The sequence below is a fragment of the Chanos chanos genome, chromosome 7 (genome assembly GCF_902362185.1).
Source record: "Chanos chanos chromosome 7, fChaCha1.1, whole genome shotgun sequence".
NCBI lineage: Eukaryota > Metazoa > Chordata > Actinopteri > Gonorynchiformes > Chanidae > Chanos > Chanos chanos.
In genome coordinates, this window is record NC_044501.1 from 9,560,291 (window position 1) to 9,576,459 (window position 16,169).

The window sequence follows — 16,169 nt, forward strand, 5'->3', positions numbered from 1 at the left end:
GTCGGTTTGTCGGCTGCTCTGACCGAACTCCTGCAGCTGAGCCTGCTGGGTCATCTGCTCCTTCTGCAGGTTCTCATACCAGTGAGTGACCTCTGCCCTGAGGTCGGCCACCTGATCGCTCGGGTACATCTCTATCGTCATCTACACACACACACAAAACAAAAAGATAGAGGGCCGTTACTCTTTTATTAAGGGTAAACTATGGATTTCCTTCTTTAAGTGACGACCGACTATAATCAAAGTTTCTCTGAAAATCAACTTCAGGCTGAATTACAGTGTACTCCTACAAACAGGGGGGGGGGGGCGAGGGGGAGGAGGAGGAGGAGGGGGGAGGAGGGGCGGGAGGAGGTTTCCTGACCTTGTCGGGCAGGCCGGCAGGTTGGCAGACGATGCGTAGTGGAAGAGACTGTTTGTCACTCAGTGCTTTAAGGTGGCTACTGATCCCAGTGCCTTCTATCTGCCACTGCCTCAGGTGGTATGCAAACCTGTAAGAGGGAAGGAGGGAGGGGGGGGAGGGGGAGAGAGACAGAGACAGAGAGAGAGAGAGGGAGCGAGAGAGAGACAGAGAGAGGGAGAGAGAGAGAGATTGTGTGTGTGTGTGTGAGTGAGCAGCATGAACTCTTGGAGTCTTCTAACATGAAGCAGACATGCGTGAATAACAGAACTGTAATAATAGGTGAACAAAGCAGTAAAACGTGTTTTTTTTTTTGTTTCATCGAGAACAACACACACAAATCTTTACTTTGCTTCAATAAAGCACTGTGTCACCGCACAGTTTTGTTTTGTTTTTTTCCTTTAAACCACTGACAGTTATAATCACCGTGGCTAATAACGAGAACATTCAGATCTGTCCTGAGGGACACTCAGAGTCACCAGATGGTGTGGTGCACAGCTGTATGTGTAAACACTGTAGGGCCTGAGGTCTGGAGCTTGACACCCCTCATTTTGATATAATTTTTTTTTTGTTTTAAAGCAGACAGAGGGACGATGCCATATCTGGGTCTGACAGTTCAGGACGTTGGGACAGCAGAGTTTGTTTGCTCTCGGTTCTGGTCTCAGTCCGCTCGCACTGTTTCTACCTGTCTGTGTGTAGCGGTTCACTCTCTCACTTTCCTTCAGCTTTCCTTGCGTTTGTATCTGGTCTAATACTGAGCTTAGCAGCAGCATGTACGCCACAGACAGCTCCTTAACGGCAACGCGCCTGGATTTCTGCCCGTCTTGGTAGCCGTTTTGGATAAGGGCGTCTGCCGAGCGAATGAATATAAATATAAAATGTAGTGTACGTGTGGGTGTTACCTGCGTCGGAAGGCTTCCAGGTGTGTTTTGAGCATGAGCAGTCCTCTCTCGATGACCGTCAGGCTCGAGTGAGGGTCCTTCTCCAGGTTGGCTGAGGCCATTAGCAGACTCTCCATGCACTTACTGATAAACTCCTGCTCTTTCTCCAGACCCGTCTTACCTGAGGAGGACCGTCACACACCGCACGTTTACTTAGAACAAATCCACACAGTGTCTCTCTTACAGTGCAGTCTCACACAGCCTTGAGAAGCAAGCAGGCATTAATAGGTACTAAAATATGACTGTATCTCACACACACACACACACACATTGATCTGATTCCATGTACCACAGATTGTCTAGATTTAAAGCACAGCGTTTCAAATGACATACAGATGAATGAAGCACAGATGCTGGACTGCCAGAACCCAAAACTTCCCTCATTAAAGAAATCTTCAGAGATGCGTTTTTGCACATGTGTGTGCGTGTGTGTGTGTGCGCGTGTCTGTGTACGTGTGTGCGTGCGTGTGTCTGTGTACGTGTGTGCGTGCGCGCGAGCTGTGTTATGACTGTACCCTGACCGTTGATGTAGTAAGAGTTGATATACTGGATGGCGGCGCGGCTGATGTCGGCAGACTGGGCTCTCAGAGCAATGCCCCACAACTGGTCCATACCGCACAGCTACGGACAGAGGGAGAGACGGAGAGAGGGAGAGCAAGACAGAGAGAGAGAGAGAGAGAGAGAGAGAGAGAGAGAGAGAGAGAAGTTAGAGTGCGAGAGGTTGAAAGCAGAATTAGGCACTCACTCCCAAGAGTTTCTGTCTGGTTCTTAACCACGTCTACACAGTAAAGGAAATCCAATACTGCTGAATGTTGAATGATGCTTTCATTCAACATTCCAGAACACAGTGTTTTTTTTGTACCATCAGTACTCTAAAGAGGAAAACATACACACAAACACACACACACACACACACAGAGACAGACACGGAGGTCTAACCTCGCAGTTGGAGCCGCTGTCGTAGGCACTGGTGGCCAGACGAGCCAAGTTACACAGATGCTGGAACAGATTCAGTCCAGTCATACTGATGGTCTCTGGCTTTAATTGCGGCATCTGCAAGAGACAAATTAAAAAAAAAAAGAGAGAGAGAGAGAGAGACAGGGATGAAGGGAAAGGAAGACAAAAGAGGGGTAACGATTATTAGGCAAAGCACCTCCATCCAAATCAGCCTGAGGCCACAGACACAGTAAATCTTCAGGCAAAAACCCTTAGAGTGAGAGAGCGTGCTCACACACAAAATAAGCTTTTTCTCCCTCTCCTCTCAAGCTTTGGAAATAAGTAAAAGACTAAACTGCATTCACAACAATTTCCAGTATCTCCACTAATAAATACACTAGTGCTCAATGGCTCTGTGAGCATGAATTACCCTGTCCTCTCATCCCATCTTAAGCTCACTGTCAGTATGGTGTGTGAATACAGCTTTTCTCACCTTCTCCAGGAAGAGGTGTTTGTATGTCTCCATGCCCATGGCATGCTGGTCCTTACTGCGAACCTGGTTAAGGAACCAGTGCAGGGCGTCGTCATAGCACTCTGAGTCCTCCACCAGGCAGTGCCATAAGATATCCACCTGCTCTAGACTCAGCCCTGATACCACACACACACGCACACACACACACACACACACGCACAGAAAGTCATGTTGAGGCCTAACAGTCTGATAAAGGGGGGACATATAAACATATATGTGTGTGTGTGTGTGTGTGTGTGTGTGTGTGTGTGTGTGAGAGAGAGTACTAATTGGATTGGTTACAGCTCTGAGAGAAAATATAGATATCAGAAATGACACATTTTTATTTGATTTGTACACTGCCCTGAATGAAAGCAAATGAAAGACATCAACGATTATATATGTGTTTGAGTTAGTTATAGTGCTCAAGCCTCAGAGAAGACACTGAGAGGAAAAAAAGATAATATTTATTAAAATTTCATAACTTCATAATCATAAATGCTTTTATTAGAGCTGTATCATTTTATAATGGGGAGGGGTCCACCCCCCAAAGGGCACGTGAGTATGTAAGCAAACAGTATGACTGAGAGCCCCGCTAACTTACGTTAAGTCTTTTAGTGTAAAAAAAAATATATAAAGAGAGAGAGAGAGAGAGAGAGAGAGAGAGAGAGAGAGAATATTCGGCTACAGTAACTCACGGAAGTGGTCCGGGGAGCCCAGCGTGGAAAACACGCAGGTGAGAAACTGGAGACGCACCTGCACTTCTGCGCTGTGACTGTACCTGTCCCAACAGCAAACGCCAGAGTTACAAACAGCCAACACTTAGTCGCCAAACCACAGTACCCCACAATCAATTACTACTGTACAGCCGGATGCACTAAATCACCACCAGACTACAGGACAAAAACAAACAAACAAAAAAAATTAACTGATATTAGATAGGTCCACATCAATATCACTTATCGCAATAAGAGCAGCCGAGAGAAGAGCTCCCACTCCCCCCCCCCCCCCCCCATTTTCAATCATTTCAGAGCAAGACCAAACAACGTAACTGAACGGGTACTGAGCTAAAATCAGATGCATTTATTAAAGTAGAGTCGGGTTCTTACAGAGTGAATTTGTGGCGCTGTTCTCTCACTTCCTGTATATAGTGCAAAAGGTCCTCAAAGAAAAGCTTCATCATGTGCAGCTCCTTCTCTGCCCACCTGCCATCATCATCATCATCATCATCACCATCACCACATTCTCATCATACAGCGCATCATCACAATGATAGTAACGACCAATCAGTATTTCCTGCCCATAACACTCATATTTCATGTTTTTACACTGCTATTATGGTGTAATAAACGTGTAATAGACATTAATACCATTCCTTCCGTTAACGTTACTGAAATATATGTACCACGGCCAGGGTTATTAAGAGAGTTATTACAACTTGTGGGTTTAGCCGAGCCTGTAATCAAACTCTACGACTGAATATAGGACTGAAAAACTGGCAGACACGCCTGTTTCCTCTCTCCAGAGTTCACTCACATCGTGATCCAGTGCGTGTCATAGCTGGAGCCAAACTGCTGGAAGGTTCCGAAGAGTTTAGGCAGCAGGCGCAGGGACACCACCACCGACCTGTAAGAGGTTACGAGAGAAGCTTCCGGTTAAACGTCAAACGCAGTTTCCCTGGCGTGAGTGTTGACACTGTCAAAACCGTCGTGTTGTTTTACTAAACTGGCAGACAATACTAAAGACCATGTACGCAAGCTAAGAGGCTGAAAAGTGGATTTGTGATTTAAGCGAAAGAAAAATAAACAGTTAACAAGACACTGCTATGCAATGTACAAAGACAACACTGTTAGCTGAATAGCTCAGGCAAGCATTCACTATTAAAATGCATTATTCACTATTAAAATGCATTATTCACTATTCACTACCCTAAAATACTCTAAGATTTCGTGTTTTGGACATTAGTGCCTGCAGCAACAGGAGAACGCGTTGCTTATTTTATGGTTCTGAACAGAAACGTAAGGAAATCAACGTTCATTAGGTAGCTAGAGAAAATGGGAACTCGGCAGAAAAATGTTTCTGGCGCCCCCTTTTGGCCGGTCTTACCGGTGATGAGCCAGGTTTTCCAGACAGCCCTCGATGAAGCGCATTCGGATCTGTCTGTCTGTGAACCAGCACACCAGAGAACACAGCAGCTTCTCCGCCTCGTTAATCAGGCCCTCCGACAGGTGGATCTGATCGCCATGGAAACAAACCAAACCGCTTTACACATTAAAGTTTCACTGTAGGCATTCAGCAGAGTCATACATATTAAAACACAGACAAATATGAGACTCTGAAAAGACACATGCACACAAAAAAAAGATTTGTTTCAAATTTAAAATTGTGACGGCAGACGAGACTAGTTAGCTTGCTGAGAAAATCTTGAAAGAGACACATCTATAACTAGGCAGCCTACATTAAAAAGAGAAGCAAGCGATGAATTAGTTTCCATTACAACAATGCATCATGTAGATCCATATGGTAGCGTTTCGCTTTGACCCATTTGATATCAAACAAACAAAAACAGATGCTGTGATTTACATATGCTAAATCTTCTTCTTCAGACTCTCAATGGATGTGAACTGGGTTTAAAACTCTAGCAAAAGACAGACTAAACTATCCAGCAAAAAAAAAAAACAAAACCTTCCGGCAGCTTCTGCCTTACCGCGTCCTCGTCCTGAACCAAGTCCCACAGCAGTGTGTTTCCTTTCTTACACACGTTGTCCAGGTTAATGTCAGTCAAAGCATGACCAGAGTACTGATGCTTATGCACCGCTGGACCTGTGGACAGTCAATACCCACAATCACACACACACACCGCCAACTGGGTCATATATGCTCAGAGAGAGAGAACGAGAGAGAATGAGAGAGAGAGAGAATGAGAGAGAGTGGATCTGAGATGGAGAGAATCTGAGAGTTAGAGAGAGAGAGTGGATCTGAGAGGGAGAGGATCTGAGAGAGAGAGAGAGAGAGAGAGAGAGAGAGAGAGAGAGAGAGAGAGAGAGAGAGAGAGAGTGGATCTGAGATGGAGAGAATCTGAGAGAGAGCGAGAGCGAGAGAGAGAGAGAGAGAGAGAGAGAGAGAGAGAGAGGATGTGTGTGTGCATCTCTAATCAACCATCACTGACATAAAAAAAAGTGTGTGGGTATGCACTCACACACTACAAATTAACAGGTTGACAAAAGCTGAGCGTGTGTGTGTGTGTGTGTGTGTAAGAGGTTTGAGCCAGTGAATGCATTTGTGCCTGCGCGTAACACGCGAGCGCGCCCTGCGAGCGAGTCCGAGTCTCCTACCTTGGACGAGGTGTTCGTGGTAGATGGAGGCCAGGTTGGGGAGGTGCTGCTGCAGGTGGGAGCTGAGCTCAGCGTGGGAGTTAATCTGGACCAGCTCCTCCTCGCAGCCTGACTCCTCTCCGTCAAAATCAGCCATGTTCTTCTCCGACTTGGCGCTGACCTGAGAACTGCTGCAGCTCACGTCGTCCGCGCTCAGCATGTCCTCCACCATGGGACTGCAGAGACACACGACAAAAAAAAAAAAAACAGACGTTGTCAGAGAGGGCCGCCCGAGGTCACAAGAGAGACAGGAAGCAAAACAGAACACAGAGAGAGGAACAACAGACAGACAGGTAGACAGACAGACAGACTGGTATCAGTTCAACGCAGACATGTCTGATGGGCCAAGAGACCAAATACTTTTACAAGTATAACAAAACGTACTCGTTTCTCGGCTAGGGGGCATAACCGTATTGTACTAAGACCGAAAACCGTGGTTTAGACATCTCGCGCTTTTTGTGCTTTTGATCTTTAAGAACAATGTTAATCCTATTTTGAAGCTGACACTCTTTTTCTCTTCATTTCTCACTGCATGCGTCCACGCGTACATATGGTACACACACCATGGTTTTGATGCAGCGCGTGTTTGCTTGAACTGGGCTGACATGACAATTCAAAAATACCACGAAACACAGGGTGCCATTGTACCAACCACAAATTATATGTTACATTGGTATATATGAACCCACATAAATGAATACGGTAGATCTAATCTCTAGGCTTCTCAAAGAGGGAACGTGCGTTTCCTATGTCAAAGTAGCCGCGTCACGATCTTAAAAAGGTCAGAGCAGTCGGGCGACGTTTTACGCTCGTCGTGCGTTTCTTTTTCTGCTGAAATGACACGCTCCTGAGAAAGTCCCCAAATCGAGGACGGTCGTGCCTCGTTCAAATCGGCATCGATTACTCCGGGTTTTGCTGTCACTCGCAGCAACGGAAACCTCACTGTTATTTTTCTCGCTGAGGAACCTTAAAGATACCGATGTCACTGTCACGGAGAGGACATTTAAAATAAGTGTTGCTAAAGTTTAGTTTTCTGACACTCGTTTTCTAAAGGAGAGACTTTAAAACAAAAAGGTGTTGAAGATTGGTTTTCTTTCTTTCTTTCTTTCTTTCTTATTTTTCAAGGAGCTTTGTTGTGCTGTTTGTATCAACCTAGTTCTATCTGTGTTGAATTTGTACGTGTTTAAAAAGAAGAAAAAAAAAAAACCTTGTTCTATTTGTGTTAAATTTGCACACGTTTAAAAAGAAAGAAAATATTAGTTATGAGCTGGTTCAATTTTCTTTCAACCCAAACCTTGACGCAAACCAAACTGTGGCCCAAAAATCGAGGTAGAAATCAAACAGTAAATAGGGAAAATCTCGTTAAACCTCTACTCTCCACATATTTTGTCCTCTAACCCTTTTCGCCTTACCCATCGTGGTGATGGTGATGATGATGATGGTGGTGGTGATGGTGATGATGATGCTGGGGGTTGATGAATCGTCGGCAGTTGAACAGTTCGGTGCCGATGGCTTCGCTGAGGAAGTCTCCGGGCCGGGGCAGGCAAGGAGATTCCTGGGGACCTGGGGTCAAGTGGGGACCCATTTCGGGTCCTTGGGGACCCTGCTGCTGCGTGGTCTGTTCGTTTCGCTCCACAGACGTCAGCGAACATGCATCCAACATTCTCACAGAAGACGAAGAGGCTGTAACCATCGGGGTGTCTTGCGTGAAGGGGGTTTTGGGTTTAGGAAGGCCCGGCCCAGTTGAGGGTCCAGACACGTTGGGCGTAGACATTCCGGGTCTTTCCGGAGGCCCCTGTACCTCTCCGAGAGGCTCGGCCGCTTTCCTCTTCCGCAGTTCGGACGACGTCGACGACGACGACGCAGCATCTCGGGGTTCCCGCGATTCCTTCTGAGGGCTGCCCTCCGTCGCCAAAGCCGGTCTGTCGCGATCTTCCTCCTCGTCGTCTTCATCGTCCTCGTCTTCGTCCTCGTCGTCCTCCTCTTCTTCCTCCTCCTCCTCTTCTTCCTCCTCCTTCAGGGCCTCGCTGTCGGCCATGTCGTCGGAGTGAAGCTCACTGCCAGGGCTGCCGGCCGATTGGCTGGCTCGACTGGAGCCCGCCTCGTTACTGGACGCTTCGCTACGGCCACTGCTGCTCCCCGGCCCGCTGCTGCCCTCCTCGCCGCTGTTAGCCGTCTCGTCAGAACTACCCTGCATCGACTCCTAACGCAGAGAGAGAGAGAGAGAGAGAGAGAGAGAGAGAGAGAGGGAGAGAGAGACAGACAAAAAGAAAGATAAGAGAGAAAAAAAAAAAGAAAGAGCTTGTCATTTTGTTTTCTAAAAGTGATCGTTTGTGAGCTGCATCTTTACTTTAGAGCTTTTCCTGAACCACTGAATATCAGGATTACCTGTAAATCGGAGAGCCCAGTAATTAACAGCAGAGACTAATACTGGATGACTCTAAGAATGAATTAGTGTGTGTGTGTGTGTGTGTGTGTGTGTGTGTGTGTGTGTGTGTGTGTGTGTGTGTGTGTAGGGGTGTGTGTGTGTAGGGGTGTGTGTGTGTAGGGGTGTGTTGAGTACCTCTGTGTCAGAGAGTCTCTGCTGGCCTCGCTTTGCACCGCTCATGATTGGTTCGTCCATCTCGATGTCACTGCCGGCGCTGTGATGCGTGTCACTGTTGTCGCTGCTCTCAGGGCTCGCCGCCGGGGAACCTGACCGCAAAACACGCACGACACAACACTGACATCTGACCTCAGTGAACTTTCTCAACATCCATTAGTTACCAGAGAATACTGAAATGATCATTGAAACTGTTCATGTGAGTCAGCTGTGAGTTCTAGAACACACCTTTTAGAACAGCATTTTTCAGAACATCTAAAACCTCACTCTTACATTCAGAGCATGAGATGTGTTGGACTTGATTGTATAAAAGTAGATACAGAATGTGTAGAATGTGATTTAAGAATGAAAGAAATAACTGAATACATGGGTCAAAAAAAAAAAAATATATATATATATATATGTGTGTGTGTGTGTGTGTGTGTGTGTGTGTGTATGTATGTATGTATGTATGTATGTATACATATATGTATGCATATACAAAAAAGTTAACTGTATTCCAGGAAAATCCAGGGATGCGCCTTCAGACACAGACCTTTCTTGTTGCATATGGGAATGTTGTTGCTGAGGAGAGAGGCAAAGGAGCTGGGTTTGGAGAGCTGGGCTTTGGCAGCTAAAGCATTATTCCACAGAGCCTTGATCAGCATGGAGGCCAGGTACAGAGTCTGGATAAACACACACACACACAGATATGAATACACACGGATCTATATCCACACAACATACGAGTTCATGTGTTAAGTGTATGACAATTTGGTAACTGTGTGTATTAGAAACATGTGGCCTGCATAGTATTCTTTGTTAAAACGTGTTGTAGTAGCTGACGATGGTGAGTAAGTTGTTCCTTTTTTGGTGAACTGAGTGTGAGGCTGTGTATTACAAAGAGCAACGTTAATGAAGTGGAGGAAAAAAAAACCCAGCGTTTTCTACAACCAAAGCTGACAGAGGGCATGCTGCCCACACACAATGAGCTGTGTGTGTGCGTGTACCTGTGAATCCCTGTGTGTGTGTGTGTGTGTGTGTGTGTGTGTGTGTGTGTGTGTGTGTGTGTGTGCACCTGTGAATCCCTGTGTGTGTGAGTGTGTGCGTGCGCGCGTGCACATGCCCATGAATCCCTGTGTGTGTGTGTGTGTGTGTGTGCACATGCCCGTGAATCCCTGTGTGTGTATGTGCCTGTGAATCCCTGTGTGTGTGTGTGTGTGTGTGTGTGTGCACCTGTGAATCCCTGTGTGTGTGAGTGTGTGCGTGCGCGCGTGCACATGCCCATGAATCCCTGTGTGTGTGTGTGTGTGTGTGTGTGTGTGTGTGTGTGTGTGTGTGCACATGCCCGTGAATCCCTGTGTGTGTATGTGCCTGTGAATCCCTGTGTGTGTGTGTGTGTGTGTGTGTGTGTGCACCTGTGAATCCCTGTGTGAGAGTGTGTGTGTGTGTGTGTGTGTGTACCTGCTCAGTGTGAGCACTGGGGTGCAGTCCAGACACCAGATTGAGGACGTGTCTGAGGGGTCCGGGTTCCAGGTTTTTTATCAGAGAGGGGAACAGGTCATGGATGTACCTACTGCAGTGCTTCAGCTGTCACACACACACACACACACACACACACACATTGCATTTTTAAACATTAATACCTCTTTCCACTCAGGCTCTATCATAAAGCAATACAATACAGTAAGATACACCCAACAGGCAAGAGCAAGAGCATCAAGCCCAGAACTCCAGAGGATTCAGTTATTACACAGTGAGCAGGTAAAGATACTCCGATTAAAACAGAAACATTACATATAAGATGTAAAGGTTTAACTTCACAAGGTTGCACCAATTTTTTTTATGACGTTACGTGACGATGAGACTATTTGTACAGGGGCATCAGTCGGAGTCGAACATTTGATTGTGAATCAGTAAAAGTAAAAAAAAAAAAAAAAAAAAAAGGGCAGCTTTTAACCACCAAAACAGGAACTCAACATTGGGAGTCTCATATGACTAATCAGGAGAGAGTGCACCACCGCTCACGAGGCATCTCGACGCACTCAACGAGTTTCCAGAATGTTCTACGTGTTTTGTGTGAGAACTCTGACCTGCGCTGCAGCCCAGATGCAGTCCACATGCTGTGTGCTTAACCTGCCCTCTGCTGCTAGAAAGTTCAGGATCACTTGGCACTGCTTAATGATCTAGAACCGGAACAGAGAACAGAGAACGTTCAGTTGAAAAATCGTAACTTCTATGTGAGGTGAGTTGAGAAATGAAGTGCGCCGTAGGCGAACGTTTCAAGATTAAAACAGACTGTTATAATATTCAGTTCTGTTCAACACAAACGATAATCACCTCAATGTGCAAATTAGGTCCAAAAATATGCTCCACTACATTGTTGTTGATCAGCCAGTCGGCGAGCTCCTTTGCTATTGAGCTGGAGAAAGAAACCGGAGTTGGAGGTTAAGAAGTTTCGTCTTGCGACCAAACGTTCTAACTTTATTCAGAAGAAAGTTCTGGAAGAGACAGGTGACTTACGTTTCTGTGTCAGACACCAGCGACTCGTTATTACAGACATCATTAAAGGTGTGAAGTTGATTCTGGTGAGAATGAAACACAAAGGAAAAAAAAAAAAAAAAACACATTTTTATTTTTTTTCTCTTCACTCCGCCAGAGAAGAATGAGCCGTAGGCGAGGCTGTAATTACTGGGTGGCGATAAGAGAATCAGCAGAGTACATCTGTCTCGGGTTGAGTGTGATTAACTTGGAGCACAGCGTGTTTGTGAAAACACTGTCATATTGCAAAGTTTCAGTGCTTCAAAGTACATGACATGCCAGTTGTTAAAAGAGAGTACCTATGGCTAAACAGACCAATTTAGATGTAAAATGCCCATTTCTATAAAAAAAAAAAGCACTGTGTAGGTGTGAATATTAATGTGGAAGTGTGTGCGCATGTGACATATTTGCACCATGCATCATAGCGAGAGAGAGAGAGTGTGTGTGTGTGTGTGTGTGAGAGAGAGAGAGAGAGTGTGTCATTCGCACCGTGATCTGGCTGAGGCCGGCCAGTCTCATAGTGAGTGTGGGGGACATGAAGTATTTGAAGGCAAGGTCCAGGCTTTCCTTATCAAAACACAGAGCACTGTCTAAAGGCTCCTTCACTGTACTCCACATCAGATCTGCCATGTTCCTCGCAGCACTCTGCCTCAGCTCCTGATCCGACAACTTACATAAATACCTGAGAGACACAGAGAGAGAGAGAGAGAGCGAGAGAGAGAGCGAGAGAGAGAGAGAGAGAGAGAGAGAGGGAGAGAGACAGAAAGAGAGTGAGAAAGTGAGAGAAGGGATGAAAGAGAAATAGAATTAAGAAGTAAAAGAGAGAGAGAGAGAGACACTGAGCAAAAATTACACCCAAACCCATACACAGTGTAAAGATGAAGTATTGCTAGTGAGGTCTGGCCAACGGTTAAGTGTAACAGGTTCTGGAAACACCAAAAAAAAAACCCAAAAACTGAGGAGCATGCAAAACGCAAATGCACAGGAGCAATGTCGTCTGTGTATTACTCCTCTGAACACTCCATTACTGCTAATCAGGTTAATCACCCTTAAAGGACCGGACTGTTTAGTAAGCCTGAACAAACGAAGGAAAAGAAAAAAAATAACGTAGGGTTTTTCGTGTGTGTTTCTCTCGACGTGAGTGAATGAAATCCTTTCAAAAGACCTGAGGTGAATGGATTTAACGGAGGATGCTTCATCATAAAACTGCAATGAAACGGAGAAGACAGTACAAGCCAATGACAAATTGGGAAGTCGAATATACAGCTGATCTCTCTCTCTCTCTCCCTCTCTCTCTCTCTCGTTGAGGAACGGCTCTGAGCCAGTTGAGTCTTTCAGGGTCACATGACTGCCAGAGCCTCCACGACGCGCCAGCCGTCTGGCTCCCCTCGGGTCATGTGAGGAGAACCGCGGTGACTGTTGCCATGGTGAGGGATGCTCTTCCTAGCAACTTGCAACAGCGCAGCTCCACGGCAGCAGCTCCGCGCTTAGAAGGGAGCGTACTCTGTTCCTCGGTTACGGGCTCTCTGTGCAGACGCGCAAAACCTCGTAGAACTGCATTCATTTTAGCGATTTGAAATTAACCAGCTGCTCCAGAACAGGTGATTAAAAAAAAAAAAAAAAAGAAGAAGAAAGCGTATTTATCACTATTTCATAATATTCTCCATGCATATTTGGGCACTAACCCGACCCAACGACCAAAGCAGATTCCGTACATAAACAAGCCAATGTGTCGTCGATCTCTGAGAGACAGAGGGGTTTTTTTCCCTGTGTGTTTGGAATGGATGCAGAGTCTGTTTTTCATCACTCCGCTGTCTCAGTTTCACTAAGATCGTGAAGAGTGCGTTGACTGCCCAGAGCGATGAAGCACTGCGCAGCTCAGGCTAACTCTCTCCTGATTTCGCCTGGATGAGCTTTAAGAGTTTACGGCTCCTGCCAAAAGCGAAACATTTACTGCTATATCATTTACGGCCGTATTTAAAAAAGAGCCAGAATACAGAGCATCCTCTCGCAGCCATCGAACACGGACAACATAATGACTTCACTTTACTGTATGAAGTCATTTCAATGCTGAGAAGGTTCCAGCAACCACCTTTTCTTTATCCTGGACATAAACAGACAACCCACCAGACAGAGAACCGTTTCGCAACGTTGGTAAAAGTCCGTTCGACACGCGGCAAAATTCCATTGGTCATGTATGCTCGGTAAAGAGCCGGTTGCTAAGCACTTGGAGGAAGGGCGGCCAATCCTCCAGAACCTTCCAAAAGCCCCCAGGGTTTACAGACCCCCCCCCCCCCCCCCCCCCCTCAACAGTACACAGAAACACACACCATGGTATATTAGATTCTGGGTGTGTTAATTCAAACAGAGAACAGAGTCAGGCTAGTCTGGGTGTTTTGGTTATAATATACGATGTAATTGAGCAGCGGAGAGGGTCTTACCTAATGACGTGTGTACGGAACGGTATGATGTGCTGCATGACAGCCGGAATGTGCAACCATATTCTTATCTGTTAGGGTAAACAAACAAACAAACAACAAATAAACAAGACAATATAAAAATACGAACTTTTTTTCCCCCCATTCAATTCAAGCGTACATTTAGTGTTAAACAGACTTCTTATTCATCAATTACATAAGCGACACGCTATACCCATTTATATTCATATGACAGAAACTTTTTTTATTCGCTGGTATCACGAATTTTTGTACATCTTGCCAATTCCAGTGATATGAAGTTTGTTTTTTATCTCCTTCGGAATGGCCCGGCCGTGACCTTGAACTCTTTTCGAGTTTGTTTGCTCAAAATAAAGAGAGTCAGAGGCCATGAAGGAATGCAGTTTTCAGGCCGGACCTCTTTATCTCCCTCTGTTCACATCAGAAACCAGGGAATCAAAGCAAATCCTCTGTACTCGACAGTATTTAGAAATGACTATATGTCCTTGACTGTGCCTTGGAAAGGCGTTAAGCAATAAATGAAGACGGCAAAAGATCAAAGAGATAGAGAGATAAAAGCTCATAATAAACGATAAAGAGAGGAATCAGGTCTTGTCTTTGTGCATGGTTTATGACTCCCTGTGCACCGTATAAATAAACTCTTCACAAACCCTCCCCTCCCCTAAACTCCTCCTCTCTCTGTGTATCATCTGTCAGAAATGTTTGTAGTGACTTATCCGTTTTCTAAATCAGTGAAAAAAGGCATTCGCAGTATTTAGTAAATAAGCTTTGTTGAATTTAAATGTAATATTTTCTCTAAAAAGCAGTAAAGTTGACACGGTGTGTGTGTGTGTGTGCTCTGGGTTTGTTCATCATGACATCGCAAAGGGAAAAGATCTGAAGGTCAGCGATAGGCTGAGGGGCTGCCGGACGCTGGGTCCTGATTGGTGTGGCACTCACGTTGGAGACGATGGTGATGAAGGCATGAGCGATGGGGAAGGGGAGGGAGTCCGGCGTGCCCGACTCGAAACAGTCCTTCATGAGAGACAGCCCGTGCTTCCCGCAGAACAGGCACACGTAGCGCAGCAAGTGCAGCGGAACCTCCACATCCTGAAACGTTAACCACGACAAAAAAAAAAAACACTTATCAGCGGGATCGTCGACGGCACCTCTTATCCAAAAAAAAAAAAAAATGACCCGCCGAGACCCCAAACATCCGGGAATGTTCACAATAACAGTACAGGAAAATCCAAATAAAATGGACAGAAAAGGCCCAGTTTCCGACACACCCCAATAAAGAATTCTCTCTCCACACGTGACTGTCAAAGCTACAAATCCCTGCATCGTGTGAAACGATGTGACAAGGGAATGAAACGCTCGTATGTCTTTAACAGGTAGAGAATACCTTTTATAAATCTCCAATCACACTGCATTAAACCCCAGGCCACGTCTGACTCATACTGATCGCATCATAATCCAGTTAAGGAATCGAGTCACACTGAATCATCATTACGATCCTGATCTCAGACCTGTTCTAACCTAAAGGCCTTCTCTACAGTCTGATACTGAGATTAGTCAGAAGACTGACTCAGGAACAGCGGTGTGTGTGTTTTTTTTTTTTTTTCTTTTTAACAAGGCCATAAATGGGACGCAGCTGTCAGTTCTTTGGACAGGGGACTTTTCGTGCTGCTTCTCAATAAAATATAAATAGGTCCAAGCTGTGGGAAATGACTTTGGACAGGAGCAGAGAAAGAGTGAGGGAGAGAAAGAGGGATTGAGAGAAGGAGAGAGGGAGAGAGCGAAGGAGGGGGGGGGGGAGAGAGAGAGAGAGAGAGAGAGAGAGACTGCAGGAGGAGAGGAGTGAATGAAGGAAATCAGAAACATCCTCAGTATTGAGTCACATAAGGTACATTATTAATGCATAAGTAACAAACACACTGAGTTCTATTACAAATCACACCTGCTGTTTATAACCAATTTTCACTGAAGAGACAGAGAAACGCTTCTTGCGTACAGCGAGAATTATCTGGAAAACAACAGGCATGTAAAGAGTTGCTCAGAGTTCTTTGTTACTGAACACAATAACACAGACTTTTAAAACACTAACCCAAACACACAGGAACACCCTCATCTTTACTAGGCTGAGCATCAATATGACAGACACTATACAGGAGAGACCAGGGTCAAGACCACAGACGAGAACATCTGAATGTCCACCGAGGGCACAAGACACAAAGATTTGGGCACCGGGGGCACAGAGATTTTTTTTTGGAAGGTGCAAAAGAAGGGGCGAGCTTACGTTCATGTCGCAGAATGATCCGAGGATATTGCTCTCTTGGGCCGAGATGTCCTGTAGACGGGAAAGACAGAGGAAAAATGTGCGTGAGGACACGGACGCTCCGAACACAAACGTTCCAAGAGGGAAAAACAAAAAACAGGACGACGACCAACAGCAA

The 16,169-nt window shown here is 45.6% G+C and overlaps 1 protein-coding gene across 1 annotated transcript in view; it reads right to left on the bottom strand.

The window, feature by feature from the left end:
* The window catches only part of usp34 (ubiquitin specific peptidase 34), a 50,576-nt gene that overhangs the window by 24,315 nt on the left and 10,092 nt on the right, over positions 1-16,169 (bottom strand). Inside the window, exons 5-27 of the mRNA XM_030779589.1 lie at positions 16,013-16,063; positions 14,674-14,823; positions 13,720-13,787; positions 11,768-11,960; positions 11,261-11,322; positions 11,078-11,159; positions 10,831-10,923; positions 10,202-10,327; positions 9,252-9,423; positions 8,720-8,850; positions 7,569-8,359; positions 6,118-6,332; positions 5,490-5,605; positions 4,889-5,016; positions 4,319-4,408; positions 3,892-3,987; positions 3,481-3,563; positions 2,765-2,919; positions 2,275-2,388; positions 1,857-1,956; positions 1,297-1,456; positions 359-485; positions 1-141 (exon numbers count right to left, since the gene is read on the bottom strand). The exon at positions 1-141 is cut by the window's left edge and continues 7 nt beyond it. Coding sequence (XP_030635449.1) covers positions 1-141; positions 359-485; positions 1,297-1,456; positions 1,857-1,956; positions 2,275-2,388; positions 2,765-2,919; positions 3,481-3,563; positions 3,892-3,987; positions 4,319-4,408; positions 4,889-5,016; positions 5,490-5,605; positions 6,118-6,332; positions 7,569-8,359; positions 8,720-8,850; positions 9,252-9,423; positions 10,202-10,327; positions 10,831-10,923; positions 11,078-11,159; positions 11,261-11,322; positions 11,768-11,960; positions 13,720-13,787; positions 14,674-14,823; positions 16,013-16,063 — 3,444 coding nt within the window. The remainder of the gene's footprint in view (positions 142-358; positions 486-1,296; positions 1,457-1,856; positions 1,957-2,274; positions 2,389-2,764; positions 2,920-3,480; positions 3,564-3,891; positions 3,988-4,318; positions 4,409-4,888; positions 5,017-5,489; positions 5,606-6,117; positions 6,333-7,568; positions 8,360-8,719; positions 8,851-9,251; positions 9,424-10,201; positions 10,328-10,830; positions 10,924-11,077; positions 11,160-11,260; positions 11,323-11,767; positions 11,961-13,719; positions 13,788-14,673; positions 14,824-16,012; positions 16,064-16,169) is intronic.